This window comes from Notamacropus eugenii, chromosome X (genome assembly GCF_028372415.1).
Source record: "Notamacropus eugenii isolate mMacEug1 chromosome X, mMacEug1.pri_v2, whole genome shotgun sequence".
Classification (NCBI taxonomy): Eukaryota; Metazoa; Chordata; class Mammalia; order Diprotodontia; family Macropodidae; genus Notamacropus; species Notamacropus eugenii.
The window spans coordinates 68,730,221-68,747,932 of NC_092879.1; the positions used below are offsets into that span (position 1 = coordinate 68,730,221).

At 40.8% G+C, this 17,712-nt stretch overlaps 1 protein-coding gene across 7 annotated transcripts in view; it reads left to right on the forward strand.

Moving 5' to 3' along the window:
- Positions 1-12,909, forward strand: part of AFF2 (ALF transcription elongation factor 2) — a 529,569-nt gene extending 516,660 nt beyond the window's left edge. For 6 of the 7 annotated variants that reach the window (XM_072626094.1, XM_072626091.1, XM_072626093.1 and 3 more), the window contains 2 exons: positions 5,329-5,516; positions 12,156-12,909. In XM_072626094.1, the coding sequence (XP_072482195.1) occupies positions 5,329-5,516; positions 12,156-12,277 (310 nt within the window). In that variant the 3' untranslated portion in view covers positions 12,278-12,909. The remainder of the gene's footprint in view (positions 1-5,328; positions 5,517-12,155) is intronic. The other variant, XM_072626095.1, reaches the window with a different exon arrangement.
- Positions 12,910-17,712: the final 4,803 nt, after the last annotated feature.

Consider the following 17,712-nt stretch of genomic DNA (forward strand, 5'->3'; position numbering starts at 1 on the left):
GATGACCAGTAAGCCTGAGTGTGCATTTATAAGAGGTGAGGAAAGAGTCAATAGAGAGAAAGAGGGAGGGAATAAATGGAATGGAGAGAAAAGAGAAAGAGGGAGGAAAAGAGGGTACCTGAGGAGGGGTTCTATGTCAAGAAGGAGAGAAGAGGAAGTAAGTGAAGCAAAGAAAGGCAATAGTGAAGAAAGGGAGCTTGAGGGGAAAACGGGATCCCAAACAAAGTCTCGTGTGGGCCATGAGAAAGAAGAGTAAAAAGGAGAAAAACATCTGCAAGAAGCAGAAAACCAGAGAGCAGTGGCAGGAGACTCAGCTCAAATCAATGTCAACCTTGCTCATTGCAGGGGGAGGGGAAGCAACACTAACATTTAAAATATGTGTTTGGGCACACAAAAATGCTAATGTTCAAAAAACAAAAATATTAAACATGTTCTGTGATGCAATAAAAATAGTAATTGGGGAACACAAGCAAAAATACAAATAAACCTCAGATAGAAACTAAACAACAGTGCCCTGAACAACAAAACAGATCATGGGAGAGAATGGAAAAGGGAAGGGTAATGAAACAGTAGGCCAAAGCATGGGGGCGGAGTGCATACAGCTCAAGTGGCTCTCAGAGGAAAAATGTTGTCTCAGAAATTATGTACAAACAAAATAAGAAACGATGAAAGAATTGAGCATGAGAGAGAGAGAGAGGTGGGTGATGAGAAGAAGGGTGTTGGGGCAAGGTGAAGGAGAAGAGAGTGAGGAGGTCCTGGAAGAATGGATGGATAAGAAGGATAAAGGAGAAGGGCACAGCTAATGACAAAGAAAGGGGGAAACTCCCCAATGCCTGGTGGTAAACTCATTTTCAGGTTCTGTGGCCCCAATTTCTGGCACACACAAGGCGTTTAATCAATGTTTGCTATCGTCAAGTAAAAATGATGCCACCTGCCCTTCATCTCTCACACAGATGTGAAAGTAAATTAAATTATGTGGAAAACACTTTAGAAAGGAAAAGTACCCTTTATAAATACAAACCCCCGTTTGTCAGTAGCTTTTCACACTTTCTAATTTCAAGTAGAACTGATCCTCTTTCTCTAAATATTCAGACAAGATACTACAGGTGCAAACATAATTTCTTCAACATGATTTCCATATTCATAATGAAGGAAAAGCTTCATTTTTTTTTTAAAAAAAGGAGTAACTTATCACATTTGAATGGCTGAATTGGGGTCTACTCTGATATTGATACATAAATGAAAGATTCTCCTTTGGAGTTCAAAAGATAAAAATGGAAAAACAGAGGGAAACCTATTCCCTGCACACAAATAGAGATTGGGTAGGGTCAAATGGGTAGCTCTTAAGAAATAAGAGCATTTTTTTAAATTAAAAAAATGAAAGAGTTTAAATACATACTTGAGCTTGTCAAGTTGAATTCAAAAAGGACCTTCAAACAGTTTTAAGAAGGCAGCTTCTTTATGAAGAAAGCCCACTCACTTAGGTCCTAAAGCATTTGAATGATGGGATGAAAAATAACCTCTGTAGGTCAATTATTGTGGTCTCCTTGCCTCCAAGCAAGATTGAATTTCAAACATTCTAGACATGTGGGCTTGACTCCACAAAACGAGGGACTTTATCAGCAACTCCATTGTTTTACCTTCTTTCTAGTCAGAGAGACTTTCCTTATATTGATCCTAGGGACTGAGTACATCAAGAAAAGCAAGGAACTGAAACTTGGTGAACACCCAGGGTCAGAAAGTAGGAAGAGACCGGAACAGTTAGAGAAGATGTTAGAGAATCAAAAGAGGGTAGTGTCATGGAATGGAAACCACCTAGGAGAGAGTAGCAATGGTAGCAGATGACACAAAGAGGGAGGGAGGGAGGGAGAGAGAGAGAGGGAGAGAGAGAGAGAGACAGAGAGAGAGGAGGAAGGAAGGGAGGGAGGGGAAGGAAAAGAGAAAAAAATCCCATCGATGTTTAAATGAGCAGTTTCATTGGCAAAATAAGGATGGGGGTCAAAGGTAATGATCAGAGACTACTCATTTGTGAAATTCAATATGAAACAAAGAAGAGAAATATGCCAGCTCCAAGGGCACTGTAAAGTCATGAGAGGGTTTGGTTTGGGTTGCTTTTAAAAGTAAGAGAAACACCTGTGCACATCTGGGGGATGCTTTTAGACAGTTGAGAGAATAGCACTTGAAAATATTGCCAGCAAAGTTGCAAAACAAAGGCTTTTAGGAATCAGCACGGAATGGGATACAGTTGGCCATTAGTAGAATCAAAAAAAAAATTCCTCTAAGATGAGAGGGAAGAATTCATATGAGGTAAAGAAACTTCTGCCTCTTTTTTCCCCCCAGAAAGTAAGAGTTCAGGTCATCCTCTTGGGTGTGAAAGTCAGAGAGAACACCATCCCTCCACCAAAGCCCCAGAGTGTTTGTTTCCTCCTTGCCTTGTGATGCCCTACATTGTATTATAATTACTTATCATGTCAGGGACAAGATCTTAATCTTATTTGAATCTACCAGTGTCTACCTAGAACATTCTAGATGCTCGAGTCAGCCACAGCAGAAAAGGATTTGTGACCCAAAAAGACAAGGTCTAGAACAGCCTTCGTAGGGCTTGTTCTAAGGAATGTACAATAGGTGAATCTGAGAAGCAATGAAACCTGAAAGCAGGAAGACCTGGGTTCCAGTCCCATCTATGACACGAGCTCTGCAAACCTAAGCAACACACTTAACTTCTCTAATCCTAAATGGTTAGTTCTAGAGAGATGTCCATCTCCAGAAGTGGAGGGGTTTCCTGGTGCTGACAATATCAGTGATTCCTGATGTGTTGGCATCAAACAGAGGAATTTCAAAAAGTAGATAGTCCACGGACAGTTATCCCCAGACATCATGGTGTTATAACAATTCTAGATCGTGATTATTATTCACCCTTTCATTCCACTGGTACAAATACTGAGTTCAGGTGTCCATACTCTAATGTCAGTTTGTAGGCTGGTGTGAAAATAAAAATGCTCCAAATTCCCACTTCCTCCTACTTAATGATAATGACATAGAAAAGGTGGATTATATAGAAGTTGGGGGCTGGTCAATTGTATTGTCTGTATAGACTTCTCTCTCTGGCAATGCCCACTGCCTGGATGAAGCCAATGATACTGTGCATTATCCCATCAACAAGGAATGTAACATTTCTTTCTAACATGCCTTCCTATAAAAACCATAGCATCTAGTGACTAGTTACTAAGATGGCAGGAAATATCCCCCAGTATTTTATACCAGACAATCAGAAGCCTAACGTGGAGGCAGAGATCTATGGGCATGAGGACTGAGATTTTTATTGTCATGCTACACTTTCCCCTACAGACAAGCCGAAGCCAAAGGAAGCTCACATGTGTATACATGGTTTACAGAAAGGATTGTACAGGCTCCTTTAACCAGGTGGGAAGCACACTCTCAGATTTCATCTATGGACGTTCAGCTTTACTGTGTCTTAAGGTTATTAAGAATTGCCCCCTCATTTATTCATGCATCTTTACCATTTAGGGTTTACACATGGCCATTCAAAAAAGGAAGTATTCACTGTCAGTGAGTTCAGAAGGCTTGAGGAGAGTGTCAGACCTGAAGTCACCCTCATTTCTTATATGTAGCCACAGTTGACAAAGAGGGAATTGCCAAGATTTCTTTGTGGAATTTTCCTTTGAAAGACAAAAAGAAAGAAAAGATAGAAACAAACACACTGTGTTCCTAACAAGGCTTTTCTCTTCTCTCGCACTGGTTTCCTAAGTGGGTTTTCCAGGGATAAGCCAATATATTGGCCTGGGCAAGCAGTCTGAAGGAAGATGGGAAGCTGAGGAATTCACAAACTTTGATTGTGGATTTGGAAATCCATTTCAGAAGAAAATGATCCTGAATGATTTTTCAGCCACATGAATCTAAACCATGTGAGAAGAGATAGGCACAAATGACCTCCACACAGTGGGCAGCCAGCAGATGATTCCTAATTGCTAGTGTTAGAACTCAAAGAAAATCGATATCAGGACATTAGTCCTACCCTAAGTGGATAACTCAAAACCTTCCTCTTTATATAGACAACACACAGATGAACTGCCAGCAATTAAGAGATGTCCAGAGCAGGCCTTCAAGAACCCTAGTGAGACATTCATGGGCCCACTTGGTCTCAAGTTTCTAATGCAGTTCCACAGGGGGCTCTTAAGAGTTGAATTTTGTTTATTGTGGTGACTTGATTTGTAGCCAACTGTCATTGTGGTTTCCACAGAACACTCCAATAATTGGTCAGCAAGTGTTTGCTGACTGCCAATCACTGTTTCTGGTAACAGGTAGGAAAATGATTATGGTCAGGAGAGATTTGCTTTCTCTGAAAGATTGTGACGTTTGTTTTACATCCATGTACACATGCATCTATGTATATATTTAGAGAGTGCAATTTTGGGGGTCACTTAAAAACCCAAAGCAAAGTTTACCGACCTAGACCAGTCCTATGGACATAACCAGGCACTGTGGTTGAAGAAGGTGAGCGTTTCACTTTTGAATGGTGAGAATCTAGGGGACAACATCGTGTAATTGGGGCCAGAAAATTGACCTTTAATCTGAGGCAGAGGTGTCTAATTCATGGGCCACAGGCAAAGGGCTTCACAAAACTCCCAAGTGTGGCTGAACCAGTTGAAATTATAATTGGGAAATGTTTAAGAAAATAAATAAAAATACCACATAGATAACGTTCATCTGTGGTTTTCTAAGTCAATATGCAGCCTGCAGGGATCCATTTCTATTCAGTTTGACAGCACTGCTCTAGGGTACCTAATTTAGAGGGACTGGCAGCATTTCTTGTCCTTGGGGGCACATGTTGGTGTTCCAGGCCCATTGACCCTAGTTCACAGGTTGGGTTAGTGAAATCCCATCCTCCCTAGACATCATGATGCACACAATACACTAGTGTCTCAGTGTAAAACTGTTACAGGGGACTTTTCTCAGATACACCCGACTTGAGAGATATCTTCCTGATGCGAAACTTCACTTGGATTTTTTGGGAGATGGGGGAGACAGGAGTCTGGACCTATGATTTCATTGATGTACCTGACAGACAGTAGCATTAGTAAGGTCCCAAAGTCCACATGAAATCCTGCCTCCGAGACATCATCTTTCTTCTCTCATGTCTGCATCACTATGTCTTAATTTTTTTGGTTTTTAAATGAATTTATATTTTATTAGTCAAAAAGTATCTCTATCCATCTGAAAAGTAGTAGAAAAAAAGCCTTCTGTAATACTTGACAAAGGAAGGAGGTGATGTGGCTATGAGAATGAGACTCTTCTTCCTTTCCCTAGGAGCACAGACGCACCGTCACCTTTGTCCCTCAGCCCTTCATCATCAAGTGCTTTACCATCCTTGGGACCTATTGTCATTCCTCACCGAATCCACCACATGGCAGCCAGCCATGTCAACATCACCAACAATGTGCTTCGTGGTTATGAACACTGGGACATGGCAGACAGACTTACTAGAGAGAACAGAGGTGACTATTTGACCAGCCCCTCCATAATGTGGTTTTGAAGGAGTTATATTCTTCATGGGGCGGAGAAGGGAGGGAGAAGGGAGGGAGGGGATAGGGGGAGAGGAAGATGTTCACTCTTCAGTACCTCTTTGGCAAAACCGCTCCTTCAGGTTCCCAGGAAGTAAAGGACTCAAGGGCTGAGATGTGTATGTCCCCTTAACTGTTTGTACCTGTGGGGAGGAGGGGAGGATAAGAAGGAGACTGAACAGAACTTCAGAGGTACACGTGTGCAAATAATGACTGCTGAGCCTCACTCCATTGTGTGTGTTAGAATAAAGAGTAACACAGAGGAAGAAGGGCGGCAGGGCAGAATGATTAGCAAATTAATTAGGGCTCCACAAAATTCTATTATTTTTTCTCATTTGAACTAAGGTGCTTCTATCTTCATCGGAGTCATTAGTGTCTGTCAGTAATGAAAAGACGTTGCTTTTGAGCGTAAGGACTCCAATCTTAGCAGGATGGCCATGTTATGACAGTGGTACTGAGCTAGCAGCATCTTCCCAATCTACCTACCTATCAGCTTTCACAATACAAGTGTAAAAAGGGCCCAGGACTCTGAGTTTTTCTTTCCTGAATTGAGGTCTGGGGAAAAGAAATGATAGAAATTCCACTGCTCAGCTGGGAAAGTGATTTTGCCAACATCAAGAAACCATAGGCACAATAAGAATCCATTTTGCCCAAACCACTCTGATGTCTGCAGGTGTATAGATGGCCAACTTCTAGCCTAGCAGCTGCAACCACTATTTGAGGCCAGCTGGGCTTTTTTTTTTTAAGAAGACCTTGTTTTGCTCCCAAGGTTACAGACATGCAAAGTGGCTAACAATAGTTTGAAAGAATACAATTCCCTAGCTAAGACTCTTGAGAAGATCTTCACAGCATACCTGGATGTTGTACATGCACCAGGGAGGCACATGCACACCTCCCCCACCTACCACAGGTCGCCAGTTTCACTACATAAGAGGAAGCAATTAGCTGCACAGGCATGTTCTTAGATAAAGGGGCCGGACTGAGCCGTATAACAGAGATAGGGGCTTTGGGATGAGTATAGTATCAACTCTAGGGTCAGACGCCACTGGTCCTGATAACACAAGGCAGACTATGCTTTTAGGTACATGCCCACACACGTACCTATACACAGACACTTTATGCATCATCTGGCCAAGTTCTCAAATTATTACTTGTACTGGTGTTTAGCAGCTAGAAATCAGTGCTTTGTGACTAGGTTTTTTAGAAAACCTTCTTGGGTCATATGCTCACAGATATTCAGATGGAAGTACTTATCTTCTTTAGTTAAGAGCTTTCTTTGATTTGTGTACTTATTTCAGTTATTCTGTGGACCTCAAAGCACTTGGGAATTTTCCAAATCCTCCTCTTATATCACCATAGCATTTGGATCTCATATGAACCTTCTATTGCATATAACAATTGTTGGTGGCATATTGTGTTTATACAATCCCTCTGTGGACAGACATGGAACTAAATTTCTGATATCCTTTACTTCAGTAGTAATAATCATTCAGATAACATTTAAAGTTCAGGTTTGAAAAGTACATCCATTCATTCACTTATCTGATCCTCCCAATATAATCCGTGGAGAAAGTTGTTATTGGTACTACTCATTATTATCCCTATTTTACAGATAAAGAACTGAGGTACAGTGAACTTAAATGACTTAAGTGGGTTCACATACTGGTTAGTAAGTGTTGGAGGCAGGATTCAAGCCAGGTCTTGCTGACTTCCAAGGCCAGCACCGTATCCACTTGGGTACACTTTCTCAAGCATTTGCAATTTCTCTAGGTTACTGGATCCAAAAGACACAGATAGCACCAAGTATAGGATCTGAGAATGTAAGAGTTAAAAGGACCCCAAACACCGCAGAGCAGTTGGATTAGGGGTGGGCTGATATCTTCTTTTTTTTTTTCATTTATTTATAGCACAATTCATATACCACAACTTGCTCAGCCATTCCCCAATGGATGGGCATTCCCTCCATTTCCAGTTCCTGGCCACTACAAAAAGAGCTGTGATGAATATTTTTGTACTTTTGGGTCCTTTTCCCATTTTTATGATCTCTTTGGGATACAGCCCTAGAAACAGCATTGCTGGGTCAAATGGTATGCACATTTTTATATTCCTTTGGGTATAGTTCCAAATTGTTCTCCAGAATGGTCAGCTCCACCAACAATGAATTAGTATTCCACTAATTCTCCCACATCTCCAACATTTATCATCTTCCTGTTTTGTCATGTTATGGGCTGATGTCCTCTTAAACCCATTTCCCAAAAAGAACTCCCTTTATAAGAAAGTCAGCTAGAGGGCATTCACTCTCAAGCTTCAAGAGCTGATGAGGTGAGCCCTCTGCATCCCGGGGCAGCCCAAGCTGTTCTAATTACTTCAAAGATTCTCCTGATGTCCAACTGAAATTGGCCCATTGGTCCAATGACTGCTAAGACATTGATCTTGGCTCTGTCCTCTAGTATCCTAATACAAGCTGAATCCCTCTTCTACATTACTGAGTTTAAAATACTTGAAATTAACTCAGGTTCCCTGAGGTTTTCTTCCTTCTCCTCCCCAGCCCGTACACACACACACACACACACACACACACACACACACACACACACACACACACACACACTTCTACTATGGACTTACTGTGTGCCAGGTACTATGCTGGTCACCGGCAGTTCAAGGACAAAATGTAAATGATCTTTGCCCACTGGTCTGTTCAGTAGTCACAGGATCATAGTTCTAGAAGGGACACAGAGGTAGAATTTGAATCCAGGTCCTAACTACAAAATCAGTGCCCTTATGGCCAGGAGAGACAATATGTTTGTATAGATATGTAGGTACATATGTATACACACATGTTCTGAGAGATGTTCTGAGAGCTCAACTCAGAACTTCTCCTAATTTCTCACTTGGCTGTACTACATAGGATCTTCTCTGACTTTTCCACCATGCCTCCTGGTTGGGCCCCTTCCCTAGTTGTACCCCTGCCTGACCTCTTCTTTTTTAGTTTCCTTTTGTGTCTTGTCTTCTCCCATTAGGTTGTGCGCTCCTTGAGGGCGTGGGTTGTCCTTTATCATACTTATATCCCCAGGGCTAAGCACATTGCCTGGCACTCTGTAGATCCTGACATGTACATATGGTAAAGAAATGGAAAAGGCACCTCAGGTGGTGAAGGTAAGAGTGGTTGGACCTAACTAAGTACATTCCAACTGTCTCCACTGTTTCTTAATTTCAAAAAAGATTATTAATATTAGCTAGCATTTATATAGCATTGTTTGAATTATCTCATTTGATCCTTACAATATGCCTTGAGAGGCAGGTCCTGTTATGACAATTTTTCACATGATGAGGTAGAGGAAATAGAGGGTAAGTGTATTACCCAGAGGCACACAGCCAGTAAATGTCTGAAACTGAATTTGAATGTAGGTCTTCCTGAGTCCACTCGAGCATTCCATTCACTCTACCACCTAGTTGCCTCTTCTTACTTGACTGATCAGAATGCAGTCTTGAAGGCTCTCCTCAGACAAAAGATGCAAGTATCCATCACAGATACGTTACAGAATGACCCACTGAGTATGGATATGAAGCAGGGTATTAAACAAGGAGCTATACACTGGCCTAAATATATTCTCTAGTGTTGTGGAAAATTGTCCTGGGTAGGACTCACCAAATGAAAAATCATTCATTTTGATAGTGAGGGTCTCCAAATGTTATTGAAAGTTGACATTGTACTAAATGCATTAATCCCTACATTTGAACCAAAGACTCATCTTTCACCTTCAGAACTTTGCTACACCAATATGTGGTGCCTTTGTTGTTTGATGAGATGTTGCTAATCTTGTCATTTCCACAGTTTGTCAAGGAGCTGCTCCCTGTCTTGCTTGATGTTGACTCAAAATATCCCTGGCCATTAGTCAGTAGTGCTGAAAATGCTATTAGACAGCTTATAATAAGCTCAAAGGGAAAACAACCAAATTTGGCATCGTCAGGTCCAATTCTTAGTCATTTGTGCTCAAATGCTCAAAGTCATTTTTACACCACAGCCTTTTCAATCTGCCAGCAGTGAAGTGTAGAATCAGATCATAGGTTTATAGGATTTAGAGGTGGTAGAAAATTTAGAGCTGGAAGCTGAGATCCAGAGAGGAGGCCACATGGAGCAGAGGAGGGACGTAAAACCAGGCCTTCTCCAAATCTACTGCTTTTATTTGGACTGATTAGCATTCTGACAAGACAAGAAATCCAGGGCTTTGACTCACTGATAGCCTTAGTGCCAGTATGAGGACCTAAGACGCTTTTCCAGACTAACTCCTGATCCACAGGACTCAGGCCCCTGCTTCTCTGGCATTCCCACCACCACTAGATTTTCTACCTGGCATCCCCTGCCAAACATGATGCAAGTTTTCAACTTCTCTTTTTCTCTGATATCTAAGAAATAATACCACAGTATTTCTGTAGATTTGTCAAGGATTTTTGACTACTGGCCACTCTAGGAAAAATAGATATGAGTTTTAAATAAAAATCCCAAAAGGCAAATAATAAGAAATCTTACAAACTCTACAAGAAGCTCTAAGCCTCAGATTTTTACTGAGATGGAAAGTGGCCTGACCTGCTTCACTCAGCAAGCAATCAAGCATTTATTAAATGCCCACTCAGCATGTTCCTGCACGCGTGCCTGCTGCACACTAAGGACAAAACCCCAAACCAGGCCCTTCTCTCCAGGATCTGACTTGGCATCTGAATTACAGTCACTATTTGGAGCTCTCTGCCTTTCACTTTCTATATATACTCTATCTTCTCTTTTCTTCCTCTTCTTAAGTAAAGGACTTCTGTTTCAACTTTCTTCACTCAAATGAATCACTTCTGTCCCCTGAGGAACAGCTCTATTTAACCTCCTCTAGAACTCACTGACCTCCAACACTGCCAATCACACATCTGTTACACTCACTTTGGCTTTCCTTTATCCATTGACAATGAGTGTACATTGTGATTCATCTCTTGAGAGTCAGCCAGACCCATGGCTTCTTCTTTTATCCCCAAGGCTGTAACTCATTCATTGTCCATACCCTTGATAAGAAAATTCCAACTTAGGTATGTACGTATGTACACGTACACATACACACACACAAACACATACACATATACACACACACACACTTTCTCTCTCATCTGAAAGCCTTTTTCCCCAAAGTGGGTCCCCACAGACCAGTCCTCAGTCAGGGGCAAAATTTTACCAATCTACACTGGTCTAAGGAAGCTAGGTGGCACAGTGGGTCAAGCTCTGGGTTTAAGAGTCTAGAAGTCCTGAATTTGAACCCTGCCTGAGACACTTACCAACTATGTGAGGAGGGGGAGGAGGTAGCAGAAATAAACATTTATATAGCACCTTCTTTGTGCCAGGCACTGTATTAAGTACTTTATGACTTAAAATAAATGAGATATATAAATGAGATAATTCTCATTTAATCTGGCCAAGTAACTTTTTCACCCTCAGTTTCCTGATATGTAAAAAGGGGGATAATTGTAGTACCTACTTCACAGGGTTGTTGTGAAGATCAAATTAGATAATTTACATAAAGTGCTTTGTAATTCTGCTGTTGCTGCTACTGTTACTACTACTACTACTACCACCACTACTATTAATCATGACTACCACCACCGCCACCGCCGCCACCACCACCACTACCACCACCACACCAGTTTTGCTATCAAAAACCCTTTTAACAAGTTCACAGTCCAGCTTTGTCACTTATGGGATCTCGGCTGCCTTCTCTATAGAACACCGAAGTTGGACTTGATGCCAGGTCCTGTCTAACTCTAAAACTCTATAACATTAAAAATCTGTACCCTGAGGAGTCCATCCAATCTACAGCAAAACACTTATAACAGCACTTTGATAGTGGCCAAGAATCAGAAACAAATAGATATCCATCCACTGGAGAATGGCTAGAGAAAAAGTATGGTAGATGAATGTAGTGGAATATTACTATATCAAAGAAACAGTGAATATGGAGAATTCAGAGAAGCAAGGGGGGACTTACGAATGTAGAGTAAAGTAAGCAGAACGAAGGAAAACAATATCCACAACTTAATGCAACAATGTAAATGGAAAGAACACACTAGAAAGCCTGTAAACGAACACTGTATAATTATAATGACCAAGACTGGCCCTAAAGAAAGGATGAGAAAATGTATCTACCTCTCCTCTTTGAAGAAGTGGTACATTTGGAGATTTTCTAACTCAGTCTAAACTTAGTCTAGTTTTTCTGAATTGCTTTCCCCCCTCCTCCTCTGTTTTATTCTTTATTACAAAGGTACGGCTTACTGGGTAGGAAAGAAGATATGTTTGGAAGTTTAAGTGATCTAAAAAGAAAAGATATCAATAAAATTGAAAATAATCCAAAAAATGTTTGCTAAATTAAACCTGGTAGATGGACTAAGAGCCAAATAATTGACTTTTCTACTCTTTAAATTTTAGATGGTGGGGAATATGAAGATGGGGAGGTGTCATGCAGACCTGGCTTAGGTCTCTAGAGCAAATTTGCCCAATGCCATTGAATAATCTTAACTGACCTTTGTTCTTGTTTCCAGAATTCTTTGCAGATTTAGATTCACTGATGGGGCCTTTGACACAACACAGCACAATGACCAACCTGGTTCGTTACATCCGCCAAGGACTGCATTGGCTTCGCCTAGAAGCCCACCTGTCCTAATGGCTGAACCATCATCTTCATCATCCCATAGTTCTACCTCTACCAGCGTGCTGACGATCACTGGTGGAACTCCACTTATTTGAGAAAACATGTTTTGATTTGCATAATCATTTTTATGCCTGTTTTGGTATCTGTGGGAAGCAGGAATCAATTAATGTAAGTGGACACTACATCTCCAGAGTAGTATATGTTAAGTCATCTGGCTATTTTGGTTCATTTTTAGCTACATCTTTCCAACTGTCTACCCCTTCTATGCTTTACAGAATACTACATTCCCTGCAGTCTTGTTTCATTTTCATGTCCACACTGCCTAAAACTAAAAATGAAAAGAAAGCACTTTGTGAAGATGATAGATTCCTGAGACATAAGGCATAATTGTCTTACCTATGTATAAAAAGAGAATTTAGACATGGAGACCCTGCAGAGATTCAAATTTTATAAATCATATAGCTGTCCCCCAAATCTATACTCACATGAGCCAGAAAAAAAGAAAAACAAAGCCTTTCACTGCTTCATTCCTGGTCAGGATTCATGGCTGAGGTTTTATGCTTTCCACACCCTTGATCTTCAGTGACAATTTTCATTGTGAAACTCCCTGGGGAGATGTCCCAAAAATATCTAAGAACCAACAGTGGTAGAAGACAAAGCAACACACCAATGCCACTCTAAAGATGCTAACCAGTATACTGTTAGAGGGCTTGTTGACTTGTCTTTGTTTTCATCACTTGTCCTAATTCTCTGCTGTCAAATTATAATAGTAAAGAACAAAAATGCATGGGAGAGAGGGGTGGCATTTGTTTTGAGTGGTTTGGGCAGTCTACTGGCACATTCCCTTTCCATTCTGGGACTTGACAAAGTTTTAATCTTTCCTTAAACTTTCCTTGAAGAAGGGCTCTCCTTGACAGTAGAGCTGAGTTTTATATATACATATATAAAATATGTGTGTGTGTATGTATATATATATATATGTATATACATATATATACATATATATATACATACACACACACACACATACATACATACACACCTCAGTGGGAGGTGCAAAATCTAATTCTACACTATAGACATGGCTATTGTAGATGGGAGCCATCTGGAGGGACCTTGAACCAGTAAGTAACCCTGATAATGCCTGCTTTAAAGCCATCCCTCACATTCTGTTGGCAGGTTGGTACTTTTAATGATCTATGGTCTGAATTCTGTACTTGGCCCTATCAGCTCCCTAAAGTTCCCATTATTATATGGGTATTTTTTCTGATTAGCCATATGATCAGTTGGGGTTGACTTTGTTCAAGTCTATACCATCATGAAACAATTCAGAGGTAATCCCAAAGAAAATTACAAATGATATAAGTATTTGTGGGCCCTTTTTTTGTTTGGAAGGGAAAAAAAACATGAGTTGTACAGTAATACTGTATATAGTGGTACATTTAAGAAAATCCTGAAGTCCTCATCACCAAACATGTCACTCAATTTGGCCACATTTCTGCATCAGTTACAACTAACCATTTACACCTTTTACCATGCTTAAAACTGAATTTATGTCCAAAAATACTGCAGTGGAAAATTAATGCTCTCTATCTCACTACATACCTATGAGGTGTCATCTAAACATTAGCTAATCACGACTCTCTCCTAAAGCAAAACCCAGAAGAGTTGTTAATCTGCTGTCTGCTAAATTACAGCCAGATATTTTTTTTAAAAAATGTGATTTCAAATCTGATCTTGAATATTGGGGATGAGAAGAGCTAAGGAAGGCACATTTAGAATGATATTTTTCTGGAGGTAGGGACACACAGGTGTTTGCATTGTAAGAAAAGCAGCCTGATGGTCTTGGGAGGATTCGGGTTTTCCATCCATCAGCTCTGCGTAATAATGCAAGGCCATTGTCTAGACTTGTACATTCAATACAGACAACTGTAATCTAAGACTACTGTGGACTGCTGAATAGAGACTTCTCAAAATTTAATCTCCACAAGTACCACATTGGAGTGCCAGGGGCAGTTTTTCAAGGAAACTTATGTATTAGCTTTCTCTTGGCACTTGTAGAAGAAAGATTCATCTCTGATTTCAGGATATTTTCATCTCTCCTTGACATACAATAGGTAGGAGGCAAAGAAATCTCCTGCCTGATTTTGCCACCTCCAGTGGCTAACTTTCAAGGCTCTGCCAACAGCAGCAGCAGCAGAATCCTAAAGTCTGACGGATGAGCTTAGGCTTAGCAGCTCATTCATATCTGACCAGGCCTGTTTCAAAAACAGCTTAGTGATCAACCAAACCTGGAGGATGGACCACTTTCTTATCCAGAGGGGATGATACTTTGGGTTTCATTGTTAAGGATTCATACTGGTTTATCATTTGCAATGTGGTGGCTAGAGTTGTCTGTAATGTGTCTTAGTTATGGAGACGTTCTAGGGTTGGCCATGTCGATGTGTTAAGTTCATTTCCACAGCTCAAATGCTCAGGAGAAAATGGAGTCTGGGGTCCCTTCTGGTGATGATGAAGAGGAATCGTTATCTCCTTAGCTATTTTTTTCCTGTCTCTTCTTTAACAACAAGGGAATATCTCCAGAGCAGCATCATGGAGTCTACATCAACTGACAGGCAGAGTTAGGAAAGCCAAGCACTTTCTAAGCTCCATCAGCACTAATACAGAGAGACCTCAACCCTCTTCTCTATGAGTACCAGTCAGTTGGGGTCCAGTACCCTCTGTGGTAATCCCAATACCATCAGTGGCAGTGTGAAAGGGTAAGCTATAGACTTGGATATCATCTTCATGAGCTACAAGATTTGTTGTTGATGCTGTCACTTTACTGTCTCAGTGTGGTAGGTAGGATTATTTTGAAAGTAACTTCCTAGTGTAATACTAAGGATAGAATTTTGCCACTAAGTATGTTACCAACCAGCCTACAGACTGCTAATCACTTAACAATTTGATTGAGAAAACAGTGGTCGTTCTTCCTGATTGGGTGACGCTATTGCAAAGGTAGATTAATTGTTGCTAGTAGGAAAAAATTCAAGCTTAAGGTTCCTTTTTTCCATCAGAGTAGAATGATACATATCCTCAATCAGTAAACAAGTGGCAAAATGAGAGCTTTTAGTGAAATTGTGTTTTGATTACGTTTTGGGACATTCTACCACTGAACCATACTTATTCCATTCATTCATACCATTTTAGCTGCTTTGAAAAGAATTTTGATCATCTTTCCTGCCACAAATTTCTGATGTTTTATTAAAATTCCCCTTCTGGAGGTGGTGTTGGAAAGCTATTTTTAAATCACTAATGGAGTTCCCAGGGACCTAGTTACCAAATAACCAACTTCTTAACAGACACAGGGACTGCATGACCTTAAATCAGTCATTTGCCCACTTTGGGTCCTTTTCATTGTCTGTGAAACAACAAAGGTCCCCCCCCTACCTCTGTGTTTCTGGGTGAAGGAGCTGGCATTTGATGACCCTTTGATTCAAACACTGGGTCACTACCATTTATAACCCTATACATACACACAAAACCATCTTTTCCACTGAATTTCAATGGAGTTAAACCACTTGCTTGATGGAAGGCAGCCTAAACAACTGACCAAATGACAGATTTTTTTTCTTTTTGCACTTCAACTGATACTACCTTAACACAGCCTTATTTGCATATTTAAAATCAAACCATTTTCATTGGGATTAGCAATAGAAGTAGCATCTGCATATTTGACATCTGACAACAGGTAGGTAAGTAGATCAGTTAGTGTTAAATATTAGCTAGAGCATCTGATATTTTAGGGTAAAGAAAGAGAGCTGTCCACCTCCCTTTCCATTTTCCACCTCATAAACATGAAGGTCCTCTTAAAATACCATCACATTTTTCTCAGTTATCAGACAGGTAACCGAAGATTGCATTTTGTGTATATGAGGGGAATGGGGTGGGGGGAACCCTTCTGAGCCATATTGCAGTTGGGGGGAAGGGGGATAACCCTTCTGAGCCAGATGGGGGGAGGGGGGAGGCGGGGTATCTTTCTGAGCCAGATTGCAGTTATAGGGATGGGTAGGGGTGGGGGGAACCTTCGTGAGCCAGACTGCAGTACTTGCCCCATTGGGATCCTGACAAGCAGGGCTAATCAAAACCTTCATACGAAGCCCATGCAAAGTCAGGGGACACTGAACTGCATTTTCAGAATCATTATAAATAATCATTCCTATAAGAGATTGGAGTTTTTCCATTTTATCATCTGTGCAGTGTAGAAAAGTGAATGTTTGATCAAATTCATTTAAGATGCCAAATGCACATTGGCTACTGAATAGTACTCCTTACCTTACCCCCACAGCCTTGGTGGAAAAGTTGGCTTTTGAATTTTTCCTTGACCTTAAGAAGAGAGCTGCAAGGTGGGGGATGGGAGTGGTACAATCAGGAGGCTTTTCAAAACCCCATCCTACTCTAAAAGATGGAAGAAAGGAGGACATTGAAGTATAGGTGAGCTAGTGTGAACCCTTACAAAAAGTGGCTAAAGAAAGTTTTCAACCTAGGATCCTATTTATCATCAACGTCCAGGCCTTATTTCTTTCCTCAGCAACTTGTATTTAAGCTGGAGTGGGTAGGGGGGAAGGGGGGAACAAAGTCCCCAGACTTGGTGCCTTAATAAGAATCTTAGATGCTCCCTACCTGTTTGGTTCTTAATTAAATTAAACCACTGGGCTGATGGATAGGAGAAATCCCAGTTTTTGCTTGTTAAGGAAACACACCATCCAGCAGCCAAATAGATCACCTCTTTTGGTAATCAGTCAACTGGATTCCCTTCTACAATGCCAGAGTCACCTAAAGGCCTACCAGAGAAGCAAGTTCTCATTAAGTGACCACCTAGGAAATGCTGAAACAAACTAAGCTGGCATCATTCTTCCTTCTCTCCTCACCTGGAAATGACTTTTTATTCCAAATAGTGCTCCCAAACTCAATCAGCAAGGCCAATGACTTTCCTACGTGTGCATATGGATTCATGTCCATACTGTAAGATTGGTTTCAGAGAGCCATAGATCAGCAGAAGTTGTTTTTCCTTACAGATGACTCTTTTTTTCTATATTTTCTTAACTATGGGAGTATTTTTGATCTTCTGGTTTAGTGAGGTGGATACAACACAGACATCAGGGCCCTAGCAGGAAAAAGGGTGTGGTGAGATGGAAGAAAGCCTCTGTTCACAGACAAAGTAGGCTGAGTCACAGAAACTTATCCTGTGGTTTCCTGCTTCTCGAGTGAGTGGTGGCAACAAGCTATAAAGTCATCTCAGTCACAATCACAACAGGGTCGGTGGGAAGATGGGTGGGTAGTATTTCTGGTTCTGGTTTTCATTGGGTTTATTTTAATGGCTAGAGTATCTTTTCGAACTAGACATAATAGCATAAGCTAATATTTATTGTTTTCCCTATTAACATGGAAATTTAGTACTTATCACC